The sequence below is a fragment of the Vigna umbellata genome, chromosome 3, assembly GCF_029865625.1.
Source record: "Vigna umbellata cultivar VRB3 chromosome 3, Vumbellata_1.0, whole genome shotgun sequence".
NCBI classification, from domain to species: domain Eukaryota; kingdom Viridiplantae; phylum Streptophyta; class Magnoliopsida; order Fabales; family Fabaceae; genus Vigna; species Vigna umbellata.
Window position 1 is genome coordinate 55,224,562 of NC_142167.1, and position 18,871 is coordinate 55,243,432.

The window sequence follows — 18,871 nt, forward strand, 5'->3', positions numbered from 1 at the left end:
GTTTGAATGTGTACAAAATTAAAAGGTAACCTACAATCTACCAAAAATAATACAATAATGAATTGTTTTTTAGGGTTAAAATAATTAAATTTTTAGTACTTTTTTATGTGTTTAAGAGTTATATAGGTTTTTTTAGTATTTAAATGAGTTGATGGAATAAATATTAATTAAATTTTATTTATTCATTTCTACAATATTCATTGTGTGTAATTTTGATATAACATCATGTAATATATTAGTTATTTTAATTTATAGCTAATTTTTTTAATTTAAATTACGTAAAACATTAAAAGATAATCTAATAAATGTTAGAAATGGTACAATAATTAATTATTTATTAAAAATTGAAATAAGTAGTAATATGTAAATAAAATTATAGATAATAATTTTTTTAATTAAATTATAAAAGGTAGTAATTAAAAGAAAATTGAATATGTTACAAGTTAATTGAAGTTGATAATATAAAAGCTTCACTTTAAATTATTCACCAACACTTTTATATTGGTGAAAACTAACTTATAAATTACGCGATGAGCTAATAGCTAGGTTGGGGTCTTATCAAATGCATTCTTAATTTTATCTAAAAGAAGTAGTAGTAACATTTTACAAATAAATCAAAATTAATTCTAAAGAAAAAAAGTCTTTTTATAAATATAGTATAGTGTTAAAAAATATTTAAATCCGATTTTACATTGTGAATATAATTTTTTTAACACAAAAGCATCAATCAAAAGAAATGGTATCATAAAAAAAATCACAACTACAAAGTAGAGTTATGGGTACATTTAACTTTATACCGAGTTAAATAAAAATAATAACTAACTCATAATAATATTTTTTAAAAATAGTAACTAAATATCATAGGAAGAGAATGAATATTTAACAATTTTTGTTAATAAAATCTTGAGAATATATCTGACATTTTCAGAAATTAAAACTCACATTCTTTTAAGATTTAAGTTTTAGAATGCATCTAATGATAAGATGGAAACAAATATTTAGAAATAAATAATCTCCAATTTGTTTAGATAACAATGAATATTTTCATTATATTTTAAAATAAAACAAATTTTTGGAAAATTGAGATGTTTTTGAATTTGTTAAAATTAAAATATGTTGACTAAAAACAAAACAAATATCATTCTGAAAAATAAAAAAGTGAATTTCAATTTAATGGGATAATCATTCCAATTTCTCATATTTTCTGAAAGAGAAACATATTTGAAAATTGTATAGTAATAAAATAACTTTTAGATTTTTTTAAAAATAAAAATATCTTAATTAGTTATTTAAAGACATAAATAAAATACATTTGGAGGTTTCCGTTTTTATTATAGGTTAAGAGTAGATATATATCAAAACGAAGTCGTTGGGAAGGTTGTTTCGTTCTCGTTTTGGGTCAGTAGTGAAAGCATTTTATAGAGCAACAGAACCTGATCAACGAATCTTTCTCACTTTTCTCTCTCGCCATGGCTATGGCTATGCAAAGCGGAATTGGGATCTCCAAGATCCTCTTCATCGCTGGAGCAGGTACATCTCTCTCGCTCTATATCTCTCTTAATAGCATGTCAGTAGCTACTTTTTTTATTTCATTTTTGTGATTTCACTTTCTTCCTTCAGGTTACACCGGCACTGTCCTCATCAAAAACGGCAAACTGTCCGATTTAATCGGCGACCTTCAGGTATTTCCAGTTCCACTACTTTTCTCGTCGTAATATTCTACATCTCTCTTAACTTCGATCTTTTTGAAATCCGCGTTAGAAATCTTGTGCGATTGCTTTTCTGTTCTTTTTTCATTTGAGTTATGGATTTTGTAACGGTGTTGTCGAAGTTGAGGAGGCTGTGTTGTGAAACGGGTAGTGTGATAGAATTTTGGAACATTTATTTTTAACCGATGGGGGTTTGGGAAGATTCGTTTTTAACTTCGTCTGTTTATCAGTGGCCGTGCGTGACCGCAAATACCTTTGGTTCCTACGAATTCGGTATGCTTGTGTTAAGCTGTAGCTACATATGGTGGTCATCTTGTATTTTCTATAGTCCTCGTGAATTAAGTTTTCCTTTTTTTAATACGCCTATTATCAGCTCGAGAAGCTGTATTATTGTTTCTTCTATAACTTCGGATATTGCTTATATATTATATTATATGTGTATGTGTGTATTTATGTATGCTGATGGTGTTCAGTGTCTCTATTTTTTGGGGTTGTAGCTGCTGGTGAAGGGATTTGAAAAATCTGGGGAACAGGAAGGTGAAAGTGAATATGCTGATGCAATAGCTGCTCAGGTAATGAACTGAGTGAACGTGTCTTAATGTCTTTTGTTTATGAAATGAGCTGGGAGGAGAATTTAAATTTTTTTATTACGGAAATGTTGCTTGACTTTACTACAGGTGCGTCGTCTGGCAAATGAAGTTCGGCAATTAACATCAAGTAGACCAATCACAGTACTGAATGGGGGTTCTGGACAAAGTAATATATTGAATTCTACTATCTAATTTGGCTGTTACTTAAGATGTAGTGTTTTACTTGTTATGTTTCTCTTCATTTCATATATAGGGTGTCAACAGGTTGATGTGTGTTGTGCAGATGTAGAGTGTATTTTGTATGATCCATGCATTGCTTTTCTAATTGTTTGTTCTGTTTTTTGACAGGTAATTTATCATCTCTTGTCGTTCCAGCTGCTGCCTTGGGTGCTCTGGGTTACGGTTACATGTGGTGGAAGGTGTGAAAATGTTTCTTGTTTGATTCTTGCACACTCTTCGAATAATTCCATTGAATGTTTGATGAGAAATTTTTCTGTATTTCTCGTTTTCCAGTATTTTATTGTGTTTTCTTAATTTTTTTACGTTTAAAAGTAGCAAGTTGATGATATTCACCCTACAATTATTGTAATTTATTTTATGCATTTAATATTTCTGAATTAACTGCTTGTGATTCTGATTTCTGTTTCCTCCTTTCCAATAACAGGGCATTTCCTTCTCAGATCTTATGTACGTGACTAAACAGAGTATGGAAAAAGCTGTTGCAGATTTAACAAAAAAGTTGCAACATGCCTCTGATGTGATCGCTGTAGGTGTTCATTTATTTCTTGGCATTTTCTTTTTATATCTGTATGTAACTATGTTTGCTAGGTCTGCTTACTTATTGCACTGGAAACTGAGACTCCATTGATGTAGAATTTAATTTAAATCTTCTTCATTCAACTGGATTAATTATAATCTATCATTCATATGATTCACAACCAAGGTGTTTCACTTTGAATTTCTATGGAGTTGCTACTGTGCTTTAATTTGTACTACAGGATGACTTGTGTAGAATTGTAGTAGAAAGTGCTGTTTAAGGGTCAGTACAAATATATTGTTTGTAGACTCATGATCACAAACACCTTAAAAAAGTAAAAGAAGATCATCAAGGTTTCCCAAATCCATGAATGTAACCACATCAATCTGTTCTGGCCAGATTTTATTGGGTAAGCAGTGATCAAGGGATAGTAATTTCCATAACCACTTAGTTTAAGGACCTATTGTTGCACAACACTTTTAACACAGGAAAGAGAAACGAAAAGAGTTGCCTACATTTTGTAGGTAAGTTTGTATTCTGAAGAAGAAAAGGTCTTCCCAATGACAAATAATTAGTCTGAAATTATTAATTTTATTAGAACACAGGACAGATGAAGAGATATAATATAACCCATCACCAATAAAGTGAACTATACATCCCTTGTCCCTAATAAGGGTGGGGGATCGTTCTGTTTGGAAGACTAAATATGAAAAATCATATGTAAATTATATAATAAGATTTTTACTCTTACAATATCCTGTCAATTGTGATGATGGCAGGATGCCAAGAAGCATTTGATCCAGAGAATTCAGAATTTAGATGACAAAATGCTCAAGCAGATTGATTTGGCCCGGTCAACAAAGGATGAGGTGCGTCTTTCGTCACATAAAAGTTTATGCTTACACCGGTGTTTGGCATCAAATGCATGCAATCATGACGATTTCCTGGCAAAATTTTAAAATGCTCTTACATGCATTCCTTTTCTATTTACAATTAGAGCTGGTGCTTACTTATTAATTCTTTCCAGTCAAATGGATCAACTATTCTTTTGAAGTTAGTGACTTTGAAACTCAGTTTTGATGGATATCGATGTTAGTGAATAGTGTGGTAGTTACAGCAAAACCCTCCATTGGTCTGTCGTCTCATCCCTATTAGTGACCACTGAAGCTGCTCACATGCATATCATCTGATTTATTCTTATTCATTATACTTAGTACTTTATAAATCTTGAATTTTAGTTAGTAGTGGAATATCATGTTCTGTAAATATTAGATATGCTCCATACTTTCCCTCCTTCTATACCTCTTTTGGGAGCATGACAGTTTTTATTGAGGCCAAAATATTCAACATTTTTTTTAAGTTATCTCTATATTCTGCCAAAGACCAGTTACTGTATCTTTACAATTGCTCACAATATACACCTTTTCATCATACAACTTCAAAACAGCTATATTTATTCTCTTCAATAAACATAATTTTTAGCCTGACAGCTAACCTGTTATCCAATCATAAAGTCTTCCAATCTCAAAGATCATTCTTTTTAAAATTCTTAATCTTAGAATTTTTTAACTTGGAAGGCCTTATATAGTTACTTACTATAAGCAAATTACTGAAAGTTTTCTTGCATTACTAATTGAGGATCTGCACGCAGTCTAGAAATATTCAGGACTTGTTTTGAAATATACCTATCTATTTACAAGTTACATAAGGTCTGCTGGCAATCTCTTTTAAATCAGCTGTGTAGTTCAGGATAAAGGAATTGAAACCACAGTGTATTAATGCCATATCCATTTTTATATAATTTATAAACATCATGGAAGCAAACAAATCTGTGGTTGTGATTCACCTTTCACAGGTTACTGGAGTTCGAAATACTATAACTAGTCTCCATGAGGACTTGGGTTTCTTGCAACAAACAGTGGAACAAATGGTATGTAATGTGTTCACTTTCTTGCTTTGGCCAGTTGATTGCCATCATGGTTGTCTTGCTAGAATAGACGTATGATGATGGATATTTAGGAGTTCTGCTTGATTATTTGATTTCCATTTGAATGAAAATATCTAATCTAAGTTGTCACAAAATAATGTTTGTGTTTTCCCCCATATTGAATAGTTGTTTTATTAGACACTAGCTATATTTGTGCCTGTGATCATGCATGTACTTGTGTGCATCAAATTTTGAATTATTCTTATGTTGTATTGTTATGCCTTTTCAGGATGAAAGGTTGACTACATTGAGTTCTAAGCAGGTAAACTTTTTCATGTCATTGTTGAATATCTAATTCTTGAAAATTTTTATTTATTTTTATTTTGAACATCTCTTCCTTGTTTAAAGATTGAAGTGCCAGAATTATTTGGTTGGTATGCATTTAAGATCTTAGTATTAAAATTGTTACACCTGTTGGTACACTTAAAGAAAATACTGATTTAGTGGTGTGGTTGCAGGATTATGCAAATTATGGATTGGCATATCTTATTGACTTTGTACATGGAAAAGGCCAGAAAATGCCTGAAATTTTGCAGGTTGGAGTTTATTTCTTATATTTGTCAGTTCTGATCATACTCATATTTGTTGTTTGTCACACTCAAATTTCCTTTTAATTTGCTGCTGAATATGCAAATATATTATTATATATGGTCTGGGGACTGGATTATCATTAAATCTGCTGAGAGTTTTGAAGTAACAAGGAGAAACCTATATGAAATATTTAGTACTAACTTTTAGCTTACAGTATTACAACACCTTATTCAGATCATGTTCTTGTGTGGCTTACTTTCTAGTTTTATCTTTTGTGCTCCTGTTGAGATGATGATATGATGTTAATTAGTAAATATTCAGCAGGAACAACTGAAAGTTTCGGGGAAGTCCCCTAATTTGCTCACGTTTAAAGGAGCTCCAAATGTGATGGTATTCTTCTACCTTGTTGTACTCTGTTATGTACTATTATTTTCCTATTGGCAAATGTGTCTGGGTTAAATATGTAAATATGGTTTAGTGTTGAATTTATATCCTTAGTATATGGTATCCTACTGTATTCGTTAATTTGAAATTCGTTTCTTGTAATGTGCTCAATGATTCTTTCTTTCACTTCTAGGGTCTCAAAGACATAGCAGAAACGTTGTCTATTGGTTTAGACAGGTCAGCTTCAGACACTATCACGGCCAATGGTGCGGAAAAACTAAACCAGCTACGGAGGCCATTGTTGAGGTTTGAATGAGCTCATTTTTGTTCTCTGAATATTTTCCGTATGGATACATCACATGCGGTGTATTCTGGGGCCCTATACTTTTCTATTATCTGGAGAGGACGGAAGAGATTGATTATATTTTCAATTTGATTCTTACCTTTTGAAAAGAATATGCCCTGTTAAATTGACTGCGTAAATTTTTTCTTTGTTAACGTTACCGTCGTGTGTGAAAACATAATTTAGGGTAGGTTAAAGTCCATGTGTTGTCGGAAGATTGTTTTCCTTAGGAAGGAAATTTTATTTTTGCAAAAGTACAGTGATTCTAAATCTGGAGATGGTGAACATTCAATATTGGCAGTCAAATAAATTTGATGAAATAGACTTCCTTTAGCCCGGAATCTTCTCTTTTGATAAAGAACAAAGCCTGACATAGAGAAATATTTTGAAAGTGTTTTGAACTGTGGGCTCTTTACTTGTCTTTGTAATTAAGTCATTATATAGTTTCATATCAGTTTCGGCAATGAAGGAATATTCGCTTTACTAATGTTAGTCTTAAGAGAGAGGAAACTAGGCACGCGATGCACTGCATGTGTTTATAAAGCATATATATACATATACTGTTACTCTGATTGATCTCCGGAGCTTCTGTCAACCATCATCCAAACTGAGATCTTGATAACTCTTTCCTTGCGATTACAGTTGCTCAATCTGCTTGCATTATTTTGATTCAAACATACTTTGATTTTTCAGGACTTCCTCAACCAGATGAAGATAAGGTCTTCAAATCATGATGACCTAGGTTTTAAGCCTTCCTTCTTCACCTTGTTTTTTATTCAGCAACGACTTTCAATTCTCTTGTTCATTAGATCATAACATGAGCTGTTATGATTTATCACATAGAAATTTACCTCTCTATAGCAGTAATAGACTGTATATTATATTGAAGCTAATGAATTATGAATCTATGATGTAAATAAAATTTTGCTATCAAGATAAGGTGTACGTTGGTTTGGTGCTATCACGTCTTATGCCAGTCGCTTTTTTATATGATTCATAACTTCTATTGTATTCGTTTTTCCCAACATTGTTATCGTCCTCTCCTAATGGACTGACTAAGTACAAACAGCGTTTTTTTTCCCGTAAGATTTTCTAGAAGTGAAAAATAGAAGGAAAAATTAACATTTAAAATTAACAAAAAGAATTCGCCAAGGTATAATTTAACATTTAAATTTTCTTATATATGTTAAATATTATAATTAAAAATTTATTAAAAGGAATGTTTTAGTTGATGTTTTCTATTCACTTGATGCAGGAAATAGTAAAAAATAAAAGTTGATTTGGGTAGCTGTAGTATAATTAACTATTATAATGTATCAATATACAGAAAATAATTACACTTAAAGGTTATTTTGAAGAAAAATTTGAGTACTCAGAACGGAAAAATCCCTAGTTTACATTGTTGTATATGTCTAATTTGTGAAAAATTAAAAAAATTTAAAGTAATCGAAAAGTAGAATTATAAATACTCAAATATATTTTTTACGATATAATAAAAAGCTTAACACTGCATGTCTATGCTATTGTAAGTAAATAAGCTATTTTAGCATATAATTCTAAAATATAAACGTCAAATTTAATAAGTTAATATAATCACTTTTTTTTTTATGAATTTTTATTGTCGAATTAGTTTTTCAACTTTAAGCTAAATTTATAGTTTTGTTTGCCAGCTTCTAGCCAAATTTTTAGTTAGTTTTGATAAACGCAGCATTTGTCAAATTTTGCACGGAGACTCAAAGGATGTGATTTTAGTATTTAGGACAATTAAGAGAAAACTTACTTAATAGTAATTACTATATTTAAAAAGCGTAAGCAGATATTTAGAATTTTCTTATACATCAGTGCAAAAGATGTATTTTTCCAATATGCATCTCGGGAGTTTTTAAGTACATTCACGATTCGGTTGGTTAAATTCAATTAATTGGCTGGAAAAATTATTTTTAACTTTAATGTAAAATAGTTGAAAGTTAACCAAAAGTTGCATAGAAATAGTTGTTTTGAGAGAAAAACATATAATTTACTTTGGAGTAAACCATTCAATTGAATCGGTTCATCAATATTTTGTCAAGATTGCTTATGGATACTATTACTAAATATTAGCGTTAAACTGATTTTGAAATGTGTTCTGACATGCATTTATTTGAATTGTTAGTGACACTTTTTTCTTTCTTCCTAAAGCCCTATAACTTGTCTGTTCCAAATAAAGTGTAGATGTTGCTTTTTCTTTTATCAATAAAGAAATTAAATATATATACAAGAGACAGCATTATTTCAACCCATATACATATAAGATCCAGATTTTACATTGTGATGGCTGAAAATCCCAGATCAACCTAAAAAAGTTTATATAACAACAATGTTTGGGGCAAACAGGGGAATTTACATACACTAAGTGCAACTATGTTTAATGTGCAGCTCCAGAACTTTTCACATTTACTTTGTGAACTAGGACATAAATTCCAATCATTATAAGAAAAATAAACATTGGAGACTTTATATTTTATCTATGGACAAACATTTAATTATGTCAAAATAATTTTTTTGTATCTACTCTCCCTTATTTAGTTACAATTTTATTCTTGATAGTTCCATATATTTTAAATAATTATATCTATAGGTTTTTTCATAACTTATTTCCTTTTTTATTTAAAGTTGGTAAAGAAAATTGTTAAAAATACATATTTAATGGATTATGTTACAGTAAGCTTATTCCTACTCATTTATTAGACAAGTATAACAAGTGTTGATGTTGTTAATAGTTCAAGTGTCATTATGTGTTTCTCATAGGTTTTCCACTCTATTCTCTAACTAAGCAGTTATAAGTGCATTCTAATTGAATTAGAGAATTGATGTTTTCATGAGTTTTAATTTGGATTTTTTTGTCAAAACTTGGTCATGTTTTATTAAGTTTTTTTTTTTTTAAATGGGATAGAATTACAGGCTTGTGGTAAATAGGTTTGCTTTGTCATATGAAATTCAAAAAGATGATAAAGTAAAAGGTTGGAGAAGGGAGTGGTGACAGAATCAGGAGTTGTAACTTTTTGTGAAAAAGTGGTCAAAAGTCATAGCTCAGAATTCATGGTACTGGAATTGTTAGCTGAAAATTATAATATCTAGACGCTCTATATATTCAACTGTTAACAATACAAAAAAATTCATTACTCCTAACGGGTACGTGAAGAGGAGAAACAATAACAGATTTTGATGGATAGAAAATTCCAAATAATATGGAAAAAACAAAAAAAAATTAAAAAACACATAAAAAGGGCTCCCAAGAGTAGTTCTTTCTCTTCATGTTGATTTAATAACTGGTAATGATATTTTCAATTACTGTCTTTTTTTTTATAAAGGCGTTATTTATTTTGTTTTGTTAAAAAAAATTATGCTTTTGTATTTCTAGTATGCCAAGACTGATTATGTACAAAAATTATATATATATATATATATATATATATATATATATATATATATATATATATATATATAAATGATTAATAACTTTTTCATTTATTCATGTAAAAACTTATAAAATTGTGTTTTAGAATTAATAGTCAGTTTAAAGTATAAATGAAATTTTGATAAGTGAGTTTTATTATCTTAAATCATATCATCTTTTAAATTCTTTTTTCTAGAGCTCTATCTCTAAAGAATGTTTTACTTATTGTTTGATAAAATGTTATAATAATTTAGAATAAGCACGAGTTAGAGATACGGAGAGCTAATGGGAATGGTACATATTCTGGTTAAGAGAATGGTTTAGGAGTGTGATATGATGGTTGTTATAGTCTTATTCAGTATTGATGATTGTTGGATGTGGCAGAATTATGATAAAAAACTTAACAACTATGATATAAATTTATATTGATTGATTTTATGTTTATTCTATTAGCTTACTCTTGCATTTTTTTGTGGTTGTGTTTTCATCTGTGATGATTGTATGATTCGGGTTGTTATATGGTAACATATGATGATACAGGTAGTCCGATACATACTTAATGCGGCAAGAATAATGAGAATTGAGAAATTATATTTCTTTGAGAATTTTTGGGGTACGGATTACGTTTATAAAATTGTTTAATGAATTAAAGTTTTAAATTGTTAGTTGTTATGAGTTTTAGTTACAGCTATTTGAAAGTTTTGAATTAATTTCTACGAATTGTTTACTTATTTATATACAGTATGTTTGTGACATCTAAATCAGAGTGCTACAATATATTTCTATTTCACTTAAAAGAAGAATATCACGACAAAAATAATTAATTATTATATTAATTAAATTAAATATTATTTAATATATTAAAAAATTATTATTAATAAAAAACTTTAATTGGGATGTGAATTAACAATATCATTGTCAAGTTAAGTTTATAACTAATGTTAGAGATTTATTCATAATAATAATAATAATAATAATAATAATATTATTATTATTATTATTATTATAATTATTATCTTTATTATCATTATTATTATGATAATTATTATTATTATTATTATTATTATTATTATTATTATTTATAACCATTTGATGTTTAATTTATTTGCCCAATATATGTTTACATCATAAATTAATAAGAAGTAAAAAATTATAGGTGATAAAATTTGTTTATTTTTAGAAGTAATTAAAGAGAAACTTAATTGATTTTAAGAGAAAGAAAAGACTTTAGAGGACCAAAATCTTACATAGTCAAAATTAAAAGGATAACAAAATACAAATAAAATCAATTTAAAAATTTTCTCCATAAAAGGTATTTTAAATTAAGCTAACTAATTATTCGAGCTTTTATTAATTAAATGCCTCTCTAAATATAAAATAAATTTTGTTATATTTGCAATTTTTTATGATTTTAATGATTTCTCCCCAAAACAAATACATTTTTTTTATCGTATCTGTTGTCCAAATGTCTAACTAGAAATGCATATCTTTCCTACGGGAAAGTAAATTGAATCAGTTATTTAGGTTTTACGAGAATAAACTTGGTCGTGATAAAATATTTTTTAGCAATTATCCTTGCTAGCTAGTTAGTATATATATATATATATATATATAAAGGAAAATGATATTAATAGTAATGAAAGTAACAAGTAACTTTTTTATTTTAATTAAAAATAATAAAAATATTATCTATATATTATACAGGTAACACTGAAAAACCTTTGTTATATATCCAACATAATTTTAATAAAAATTAGGTTTAATATCTATTTTGTTCCTAATTTCGCTTGAGTGTGTTAAATTAGTCTATCCTTTAAAAAGTGTGTTAATCACGTCGTCACTTGATAAAAATTGCGTCAATAAAATGTAGACTTGAGACTAATTTGACATACTCGAACGAAATTAGGGACAAAATAGAGTATTAAACCTAAAAATTACTTACTTTTTACATTAATTGTAACATTATTTTATATTAATACATAAAATAAAACATTGGTACATAAACAAATAAACAAGATACCATAACAAAATAATACCCATCTTACCCTCTTAACACAAATAAAATGAGAAATATTTTAAAAAAAATATAAAGACTTGACATACTTAATAAATCATATAAAATTAATAAAAAAATTTAAAACTCAAAACTTAATTAAATCATTATAATTCTAATAAAATTACAGAGGCTAAAATGGTAAACTTTGGCTAAAAGATTTTAAAATATTTAAAGTTTCTGGATCTATTTCCTCGTCAAAGGCTATTCTGTATTTCCTCATACAATTATACACACACTCACAAAAAATCTTGTATAACACTAATTAAGAAGTATGAGATATTTGACTCTAATGAAAATCAAGATATGTTTTTTGAATATTTTAGGTGAAATATAGATCAAATTCAATGGATTCATCAAACTAACTAATAAGCTCAGATCACATGCACGCACCATTCCTAAAACTGTAAAAGGATGTCACACGTGTGAATGTGGTAGTAAATTAAATTACTAATCAAATACGCATGTTAAATGTATATACCTATATATAATTTTTCAAAAAGCTTTAGAGAAAAGAAAGACATATTCTTATATACTAAAACTTTCACATGTTGACTTCAATTATATAAATTCAAAGAGTTTTTTTTTTCCATTAGTTGTCAACGTCTATTCAAACACAAGAATTCTATATCATATATTTAATTTAAATTTTAAACATAACTTAACTTTACAAAATCCATAGATAAAATTTATATTTACATATATAATTTAAATTAATTTTATTTTTAATTAATGTAAAACTTCTAACATATTCTCTTCATGATGAGGTATATATATATGAAAGGTTTGAGAGAATACCTGAAAGGTGAAGCAATGACCGAGCGGTGGTTGAACGTTGAGGTCGAATGAGCAAACGGTTGAGGCCGAATAGCCAAATCGTTGATGCCAAATTTGGCTAAGTACCTGTTAGGTCAAGTTTGAGAGAATACCTGAAAGGTCAAGCTATGGCCGAACGGTTGAACGTTGAGGCCGAATGGCCGAATCGTTGTTGCAAAATTTGGCTAAGTACCTGTGAGGCCAGGTTTGAGAGAATACCTGAAAGGTCGAGCTATGATCGAACGGTTGAACGTTGAGGCTGAATGGTCGAGTGGTTGAGGCCGAATGGCCGAATGGTCGAGGTCGGATGGCCGAATCGTTGATGTCAAATTTGGCTATGTACCTGCGAGGCTAGGTTTCAGAGAATACCTAAAAGGTCAAGCTATGACCGAACGATTGAACATTGAGGCCGAATGGTCGAGTGGTCGAGGTCGGATAGCCGAATCGTTGATGCCAAATTTGGCTAAGTACCTGCGAGGCCAGGTTTGAGAGAATACCTGAAAGGTCAAGCTATGATCGAACGGTTGAACATTGAGGCCGAATGGCCGAGTGGTCGAGGTCGAATGGCCGAATCGTTGATGCCAAATTTGGCTAAGTGGTCGGGTGGACGAGGCCGAGTGGCCAAGTAGGCGAGACCGAGAGGACGAGACCGAAAGGTTGAGTTGACGTTCTTTTGAGGCACCACTCACGGGTTCCTTGTGGTTACAATGGGGAATACTAGCTCGGCCCCACGGTGAGCGCCAAAATGTTTCGGGGTGGTTTGGAGGTCCCTTAAAACATTCCAAGTTGTCTTGAAGACCGGAAGAACCTTGAAGACTGGACGGATTCGTTGAAGGCCGGACAGTTGAAGACTGGACAAACTCGTTGAAGGTCGGACGGTTACCTGTTGAAGGCCGGACGGTTAATACTCCAAGTTGTTCGTTCTCCCTCCTCCTTCTCCAAGTCGGGCGAGCGAGTACCTGTTAAAGGCACTCCGACGCTCAAGTCAGTAAAAGTGACTGAACGGTCATCACTATAAGTGATACATGTGGTGTGCATAATGTTCAACGTGGTCTGAAGTCATACCTGAGACCTTTATTTATACTAGTTGTAATGGGCTTTTACCTTTCGTGGGCTTGATGACGGCCCAACCACGCCTTAACCTCCATTAGGGGCTTTAATGAGCTATTATCGTTTATGATCTAACCATGCGGTCGGCCGGTGTGATGGATGGTAGGCTTGGGTTGTCGATTTGATGGGCGACCTGGATGCTCGACCTGGGAAGAGTCGTTCGGCCTGAGCGTTCGGTCGGCCCTTGGTGGTCGACCTGGTGGCTGTTCGTCCTAAGAGAACCGTTCGATTCCTAAAACTGGGAGGACCAGTGTGTCTATATATATATATATATATATATATATATATATATATATATATATATATATATATATATATATATATATATTAAATTAGCCTTAATAGACGTGGGTGTTCCAACTTACTTCTTTGTTAAGATTGAAAAAGAAGAATAAACATATTATAATTGTAATGTGGGGGTTTCAACGTTTATGAAAGATGTTTCGATTGAATTGGTCTGAGGGTCGATCGTCCTTCCTTGCTCTGCTCTCTTTTAATCTTCAATCCTCTCCTAGAACGCAATCCACTCTGATGAGTTATTGACCTGCAGAAGACATCAATGGTATATTTATAGAGCCTGTGGAGGCAAACCCATTGATTACCCATTGATGCAATATATTTTTAGACAATCAAACCCAATAATCAATACCGTATATTTGTAAAACGTAATACAATCTGACCTATTAATACTTGTTAATTGTCTATAAATGACAATTAATTCTGATTGGTATACTTCATATACTACAATTATTTTGTACATAAAAGGATTAAATGTTATAATGTTTATTAAAATTGTAAATTTTAATAAAAATTTCAGTATAACATTTATATAAAAATTAAATTTGACCTTAAAAAATAATAAAATTACTATATTTTGAAAAAAAAAAGATTGGATGAAATAAAATTAATGAAAATTGAACTGAATTAAACAAAATTAATGAAAATTGTAAGGGAATGAAATATCAGACCGTGCTTAGAATGACTTGACTTATAATGACCTGAGAGATTGATTAATTACAGTATATTCTTAAAATTTTTAATTCCTAAAATTTTTAATTTCAAACTATAAATACTGGATTAGTATATTCTGTGCCTTTCCCGCCTGCTAGGAAATTACAGCTGAGTTATCACTGAATCTGTTCACTACAGTACTCTGATAATGTATTTCAATTGACATTTTAGGAATCTGAAGTTAGGGAAGCGCGAAAACTGAGATCAAGTCATGAGAACATTGACCTTTTGGAGGAAAAGAGTCACCGGGAAAGAGCAGAATCAGAGCTATCCAAGTTACAGGATATCCAGTTAAACATGAAAAAGTTAGAGGATCAAATATCATTGTGGAGAATGATGATTACATACAGACACATATATAACAGTAAGTCACATTATCACGAGTACACACAACACAATGGGAGCTGCTAACTAACTTAGATCTGGTAATAAACCCAATCCTTTTGTATATAAATAAAATCATACAACAATCAACGGTGGGGATTGATAACCCAGTTTAGACCATGTTATAAACCCTACCCTTATTGTTACTTAATCAAAATGGTAATCATTGTTACTTAACCGGTTCTTGCCCATTTAATTTCCGGTTTCAGCTTATATAAGACTTCATTCACACGGTTCTCTATAGTTTTTTTCCATTTTCTTTAGTTTCTTGGCACGCTTCCAGTTCTACGGGTTAGTTTCCAGATTTCTTTGAAGATCAAATGCTGCTCCAGACCTGAATTCATTACAAGTTATATAGTTTCTTTTCGATTGTTTCTTTCTTTCATTGATTCTGCACTGTTCTATTAATTTCTAATCATCATTTACTATCTTCTTCTTCTGTTCATTGTCGTTTCATTACAATGTCTTTCTTTCCGTTTGCCGATTCCGACTTAGAAAATTTACTCTGTTTTTTACTTTAATTATGTTTTCTATTCAGAAGTGATTCTTCAATCTGTTTTTGTAACGCGTTTTGTGTTTCTATGTTCTGATCCAAATAACATTTCAGATTTCTATCATATTCATAATGTCAGATTTCTATCAATAGTACTCATTTCAGTTTTCATTCCAGCATTGCATTGCGTATCAGATTTTGTTTTCTGCACTAGTTTTTAGGATTTTTGTATTGCTTTGTTTTCGTTTCATCATTTTAAACATGTTAATGATTTTAATTCCAGTTTCCCCAATTTAGCAAGTTAGGTTTGAAAAGATGTTAAGAACTCCAGTTGAATCTGCTGTTCATAAATTGGACCTTCTTCCTTCCTACTTTGACGAGGTAATAACGCGTATTCATATTTTGTAATGTTAAGTGTTTATCATTAATATAATTTCTTGATATTTTAACAATTGGTAGAGGGAATTGGCAAAGCAGATTCTTTTAATTCTTCTGAAAACCGATATACAAAGAATAGTTCGTGATAGTGATAATCATATTATCGTAGCTACTGAACACCCTCATATATACCTGAGGTACATAGCATATTTAGTTTTTTATTTTGATATTTTATTAATTTCCTCTGGTTTTTCAGATCTTCTTTTGCTATTGATCCCTCCTGCAGGTTTTTAAATGTAAAGGTTGGCGAACCATCAATAGGGGAAGAACGTCTTACTCCAGTATTTTTGTATAAAAACTTTTGCCTGTTTTGCTTTTTTTCTTTTCTTAGGTGAGCGCTTCTTATCCTGGAGGATATTTTGTAATCAAAGGAACCGAGAAGGTGATATTCCCTTTCTCCAAACTAGATACAATTACGGTCATTTAATCAGTTTAATACTTGAAAAAAAATATGAAAATTGAATGAATTAATTGTTAAGTGGTAATTGATATAGTTATTTAGATAAATGGATAAGCATTCTTGAATGGGTTGAGTTGGGATATGTGACTCCAACTTTCATTTTTAAATATAATATAATTGTTAGGATATTTATCCTAATTTATCATGATTATATTATGTAAAAGGTTATCCTATTTATCATGATTATATTGTGTCTAGGATTATTCTATTTATCATGATTATATTATGTCTAGGGTTACACTATTTATCATGTACTTTTGTATCAATTTATTTTTATAAATAGAAGATTATGAGAAGGATCAATCAAGCCTTCTAGAATTATTTTACAGTTTAATTCTCAAGTTGGTATCAAAGTGTGTCCGCTGCCACAGTCCGTCGTCCCCCGCCACTGTCTGCCGCTGCCCGCCGCCGACCACTGTTCGCCGCCGTCCACTGTCGTTTGTTGCCGGTCACTGTCCGCCGTCGCCGGCCACCGTCATCCGTCGCCGGCCACCATCCGCTGCCGGCCACCGTCCGCTATCGTCGGCTACCGTTTGCCGTCCGCCATCGCCGGCCACCATCGTCCATCACTGTCATAGTTCTGTTCGCCTAAACCCTTAGGGTTTTCTTGTTCCTCGCTGGTACTATTTGTCTTCTTAAGAAATGGCATCTGGCAGTACTTTTTCCTTCTCCGGAAGTCCATCAATTACCTCCGAGAAGCTAAATGAAAAAAATTATCTATCATGGTCTCCTGCCGTTTAAGTGTGGTTCCTTGGCCAAGGGCATTATGACCACCTTAAGCAAGATGGAAGCCATGTGCCTACTGAAAAAGCTGATCAGTGGAAACAAATAGATTTTCAGTTGTGTGCCCTCTTATGGCAATCAGTGGAACCCAAACTTCTTGTATCTTTGAGGGCCTTCAAAACTTGCACTCCTTTTGGAAGAAAGCCCAAAGCATTTATGCCAATGACGTTCAACGTCTTTATGGCACTACGAACAAGCTTGCATCTCTTAAAATGACAGATCATGATATGGTGTCCTTCATGGCTGAAGCCCAATCTGTTGTCGAAGAACTCATGATATTTTTGGAAGCGGACCCATTACAGGATATCAAAAAGAAACTAGACAAATTTTACATGGTGTTGATCCTCTGTGCCCTACATCCCGATTTTGATCATCTTAGAGATCAACTTCTAGCTAGTCATGAGGTCCCCTCCATGGAAACATTGACCACTCACCTTCTGCGTGTCCCGGTACCTCAAACTCAAGAAGCGCATGAACTAGTGGAACCATCTTTCATGGTTGCCACATGAGGAAGAGGAGGAGGTGGCACTATAGGAGGAGGACGAGGAGGTCGGGGACATCCTCAATGCACATACTGTAAAAGGATGGGTCATACTTAAGAGAATTGCTACTCCTTGCATGGTTTCCCTTCCAAATCCGCCAATATTGCCAATATTTCGAAGACTGAAACTTCCACTTTGAAGACTGAAACTTCCACTTCTATGTTTTCTGAGGATGAATATCAAGAGTATTTAAGGTTAAAGTCTAACAACTTGGCACAACCATCTCAATCTCCCAATACATCAACAACTTGCCTTTCTCAATCTATGGAAGGTCAAAATTCATGGGTAATTGACTCAGGTGCTTCTGATCACATTTCTGGTAATACCTCTTTGTTCTCATCTATTTCCTTTCGAGAAAAATCTCATTTCATAACCCTTGCAAATGGATCTAAAACTTCCTCCAAAGGAGTCGGTCATGTTTTTTTGTCTCCCTCCCTCAATCTCAACTCAGTCCTTTTTGTCCCTAATTGTCCTTTTAATTTAATTTCCCTAAGCCAGTTGACCAAAATGTTAAATTATTCAATAACCTTTGATCATAAATCTTTTATTATACAGGAGCGTGGTTCGGGGAGACAGATTGGAGAAGGATATGAAGCTCGCGGATTATACCATTTTGGATCTCGTCCAAGGGTGTCTTGTGTTGCTGCTCCTAATCCTAAAGTGTTACATGATCGACTTGGTCATCCTCATTTGTCCAAATTAGAAAAGATGTGTCCTAAACTTAGTGGTCTCCAAACCTCAGAATGTGAGTCATGTCAATGAAGAAAACATGTTAGATCTTCCTTTCCTAAAAGGTCTCAATCAATATGTAATTATAGTTTTTCCATCATCCATTCTAATATATGGGGACCTAGTCGTATCTCCTCCTTTGGTTTTAGATATTTTGTTATCTTTATTGATGAATATTCAAGATGTACTTGGATTTATTTGATGAAAAATCGTTCTAAATTGTTAGCTATCTTTACATCCTTTTTGAATGAAATCAAGAATCAATTTGGTCAAGTAATCAAAATATTAAGAAGTGATAATGCAAAAGAGTATTTC

At 31.5% G+C, this 18,871-nt stretch overlaps 1 protein-coding gene across 2 annotated transcripts; it reads left to right on the plus strand.

Moving 5' to 3' along the window:
* Positions 1–1,370: 1,370 nt before the first annotated feature.
* Positions 1,371–7,262, plus strand: LOC124830019 (uncharacterized). Of its 2 annotated transcripts, none has more exons than XM_088108139.1 (13): positions 1,371–1,530; positions 1,621–1,682; positions 2,207–2,281; positions 2,387–2,465; positions 2,648–2,718; positions 2,964–3,065; positions 3,836–3,925; positions 4,912–4,986; positions 5,273–5,305; positions 5,502–5,579; positions 5,896–5,964; positions 6,152–6,264; positions 6,995–7,262. In XM_088108139.1, exons 1-13 carry the CDS (start codon positions 1,470–1,472, stop codon positions 7,011–7,013), a joined length of 927 nt encoding a protein of 308 aa, XP_087964265.1. In that variant the 5' UTR covers positions 1,371–1,469; the 3' UTR covers positions 7,014–7,262. The 2 variants fall into 2 exon arrangements, with proteins under 2 accessions (XP_087964265.1, XP_087964266.1); XM_088108140.1 differs by having other exon boundaries at positions 1,372–1,530; positions 5,899–5,964.
* The last annotated feature ends 11,609 nt before the right edge of the window (positions 7,263–18,871 follow it).

Coding starts and splice junctions, on each gene's coding strand:
- LOC124830019 (XM_088108139.1), top strand. CDS start 1,470: ATGGCTATGGCTATGCAAAGCGGAATTGGGATCTCCAAGATCCTCTTC. Junction 3,066..3,835: donor ATGCCTCTGATGTGATCGCT/GTAGGTGTTCAT, acceptor TGATGATGGCAG/GATGCCAAGAAGCATTTGAT. Junction 3,926..4,911: donor CCCGGTCAACAAAGGATGAG/GTGCGTCTTTCG, acceptor CACCTTTCACAG/GTTACTGGAGTTCGAAATAC.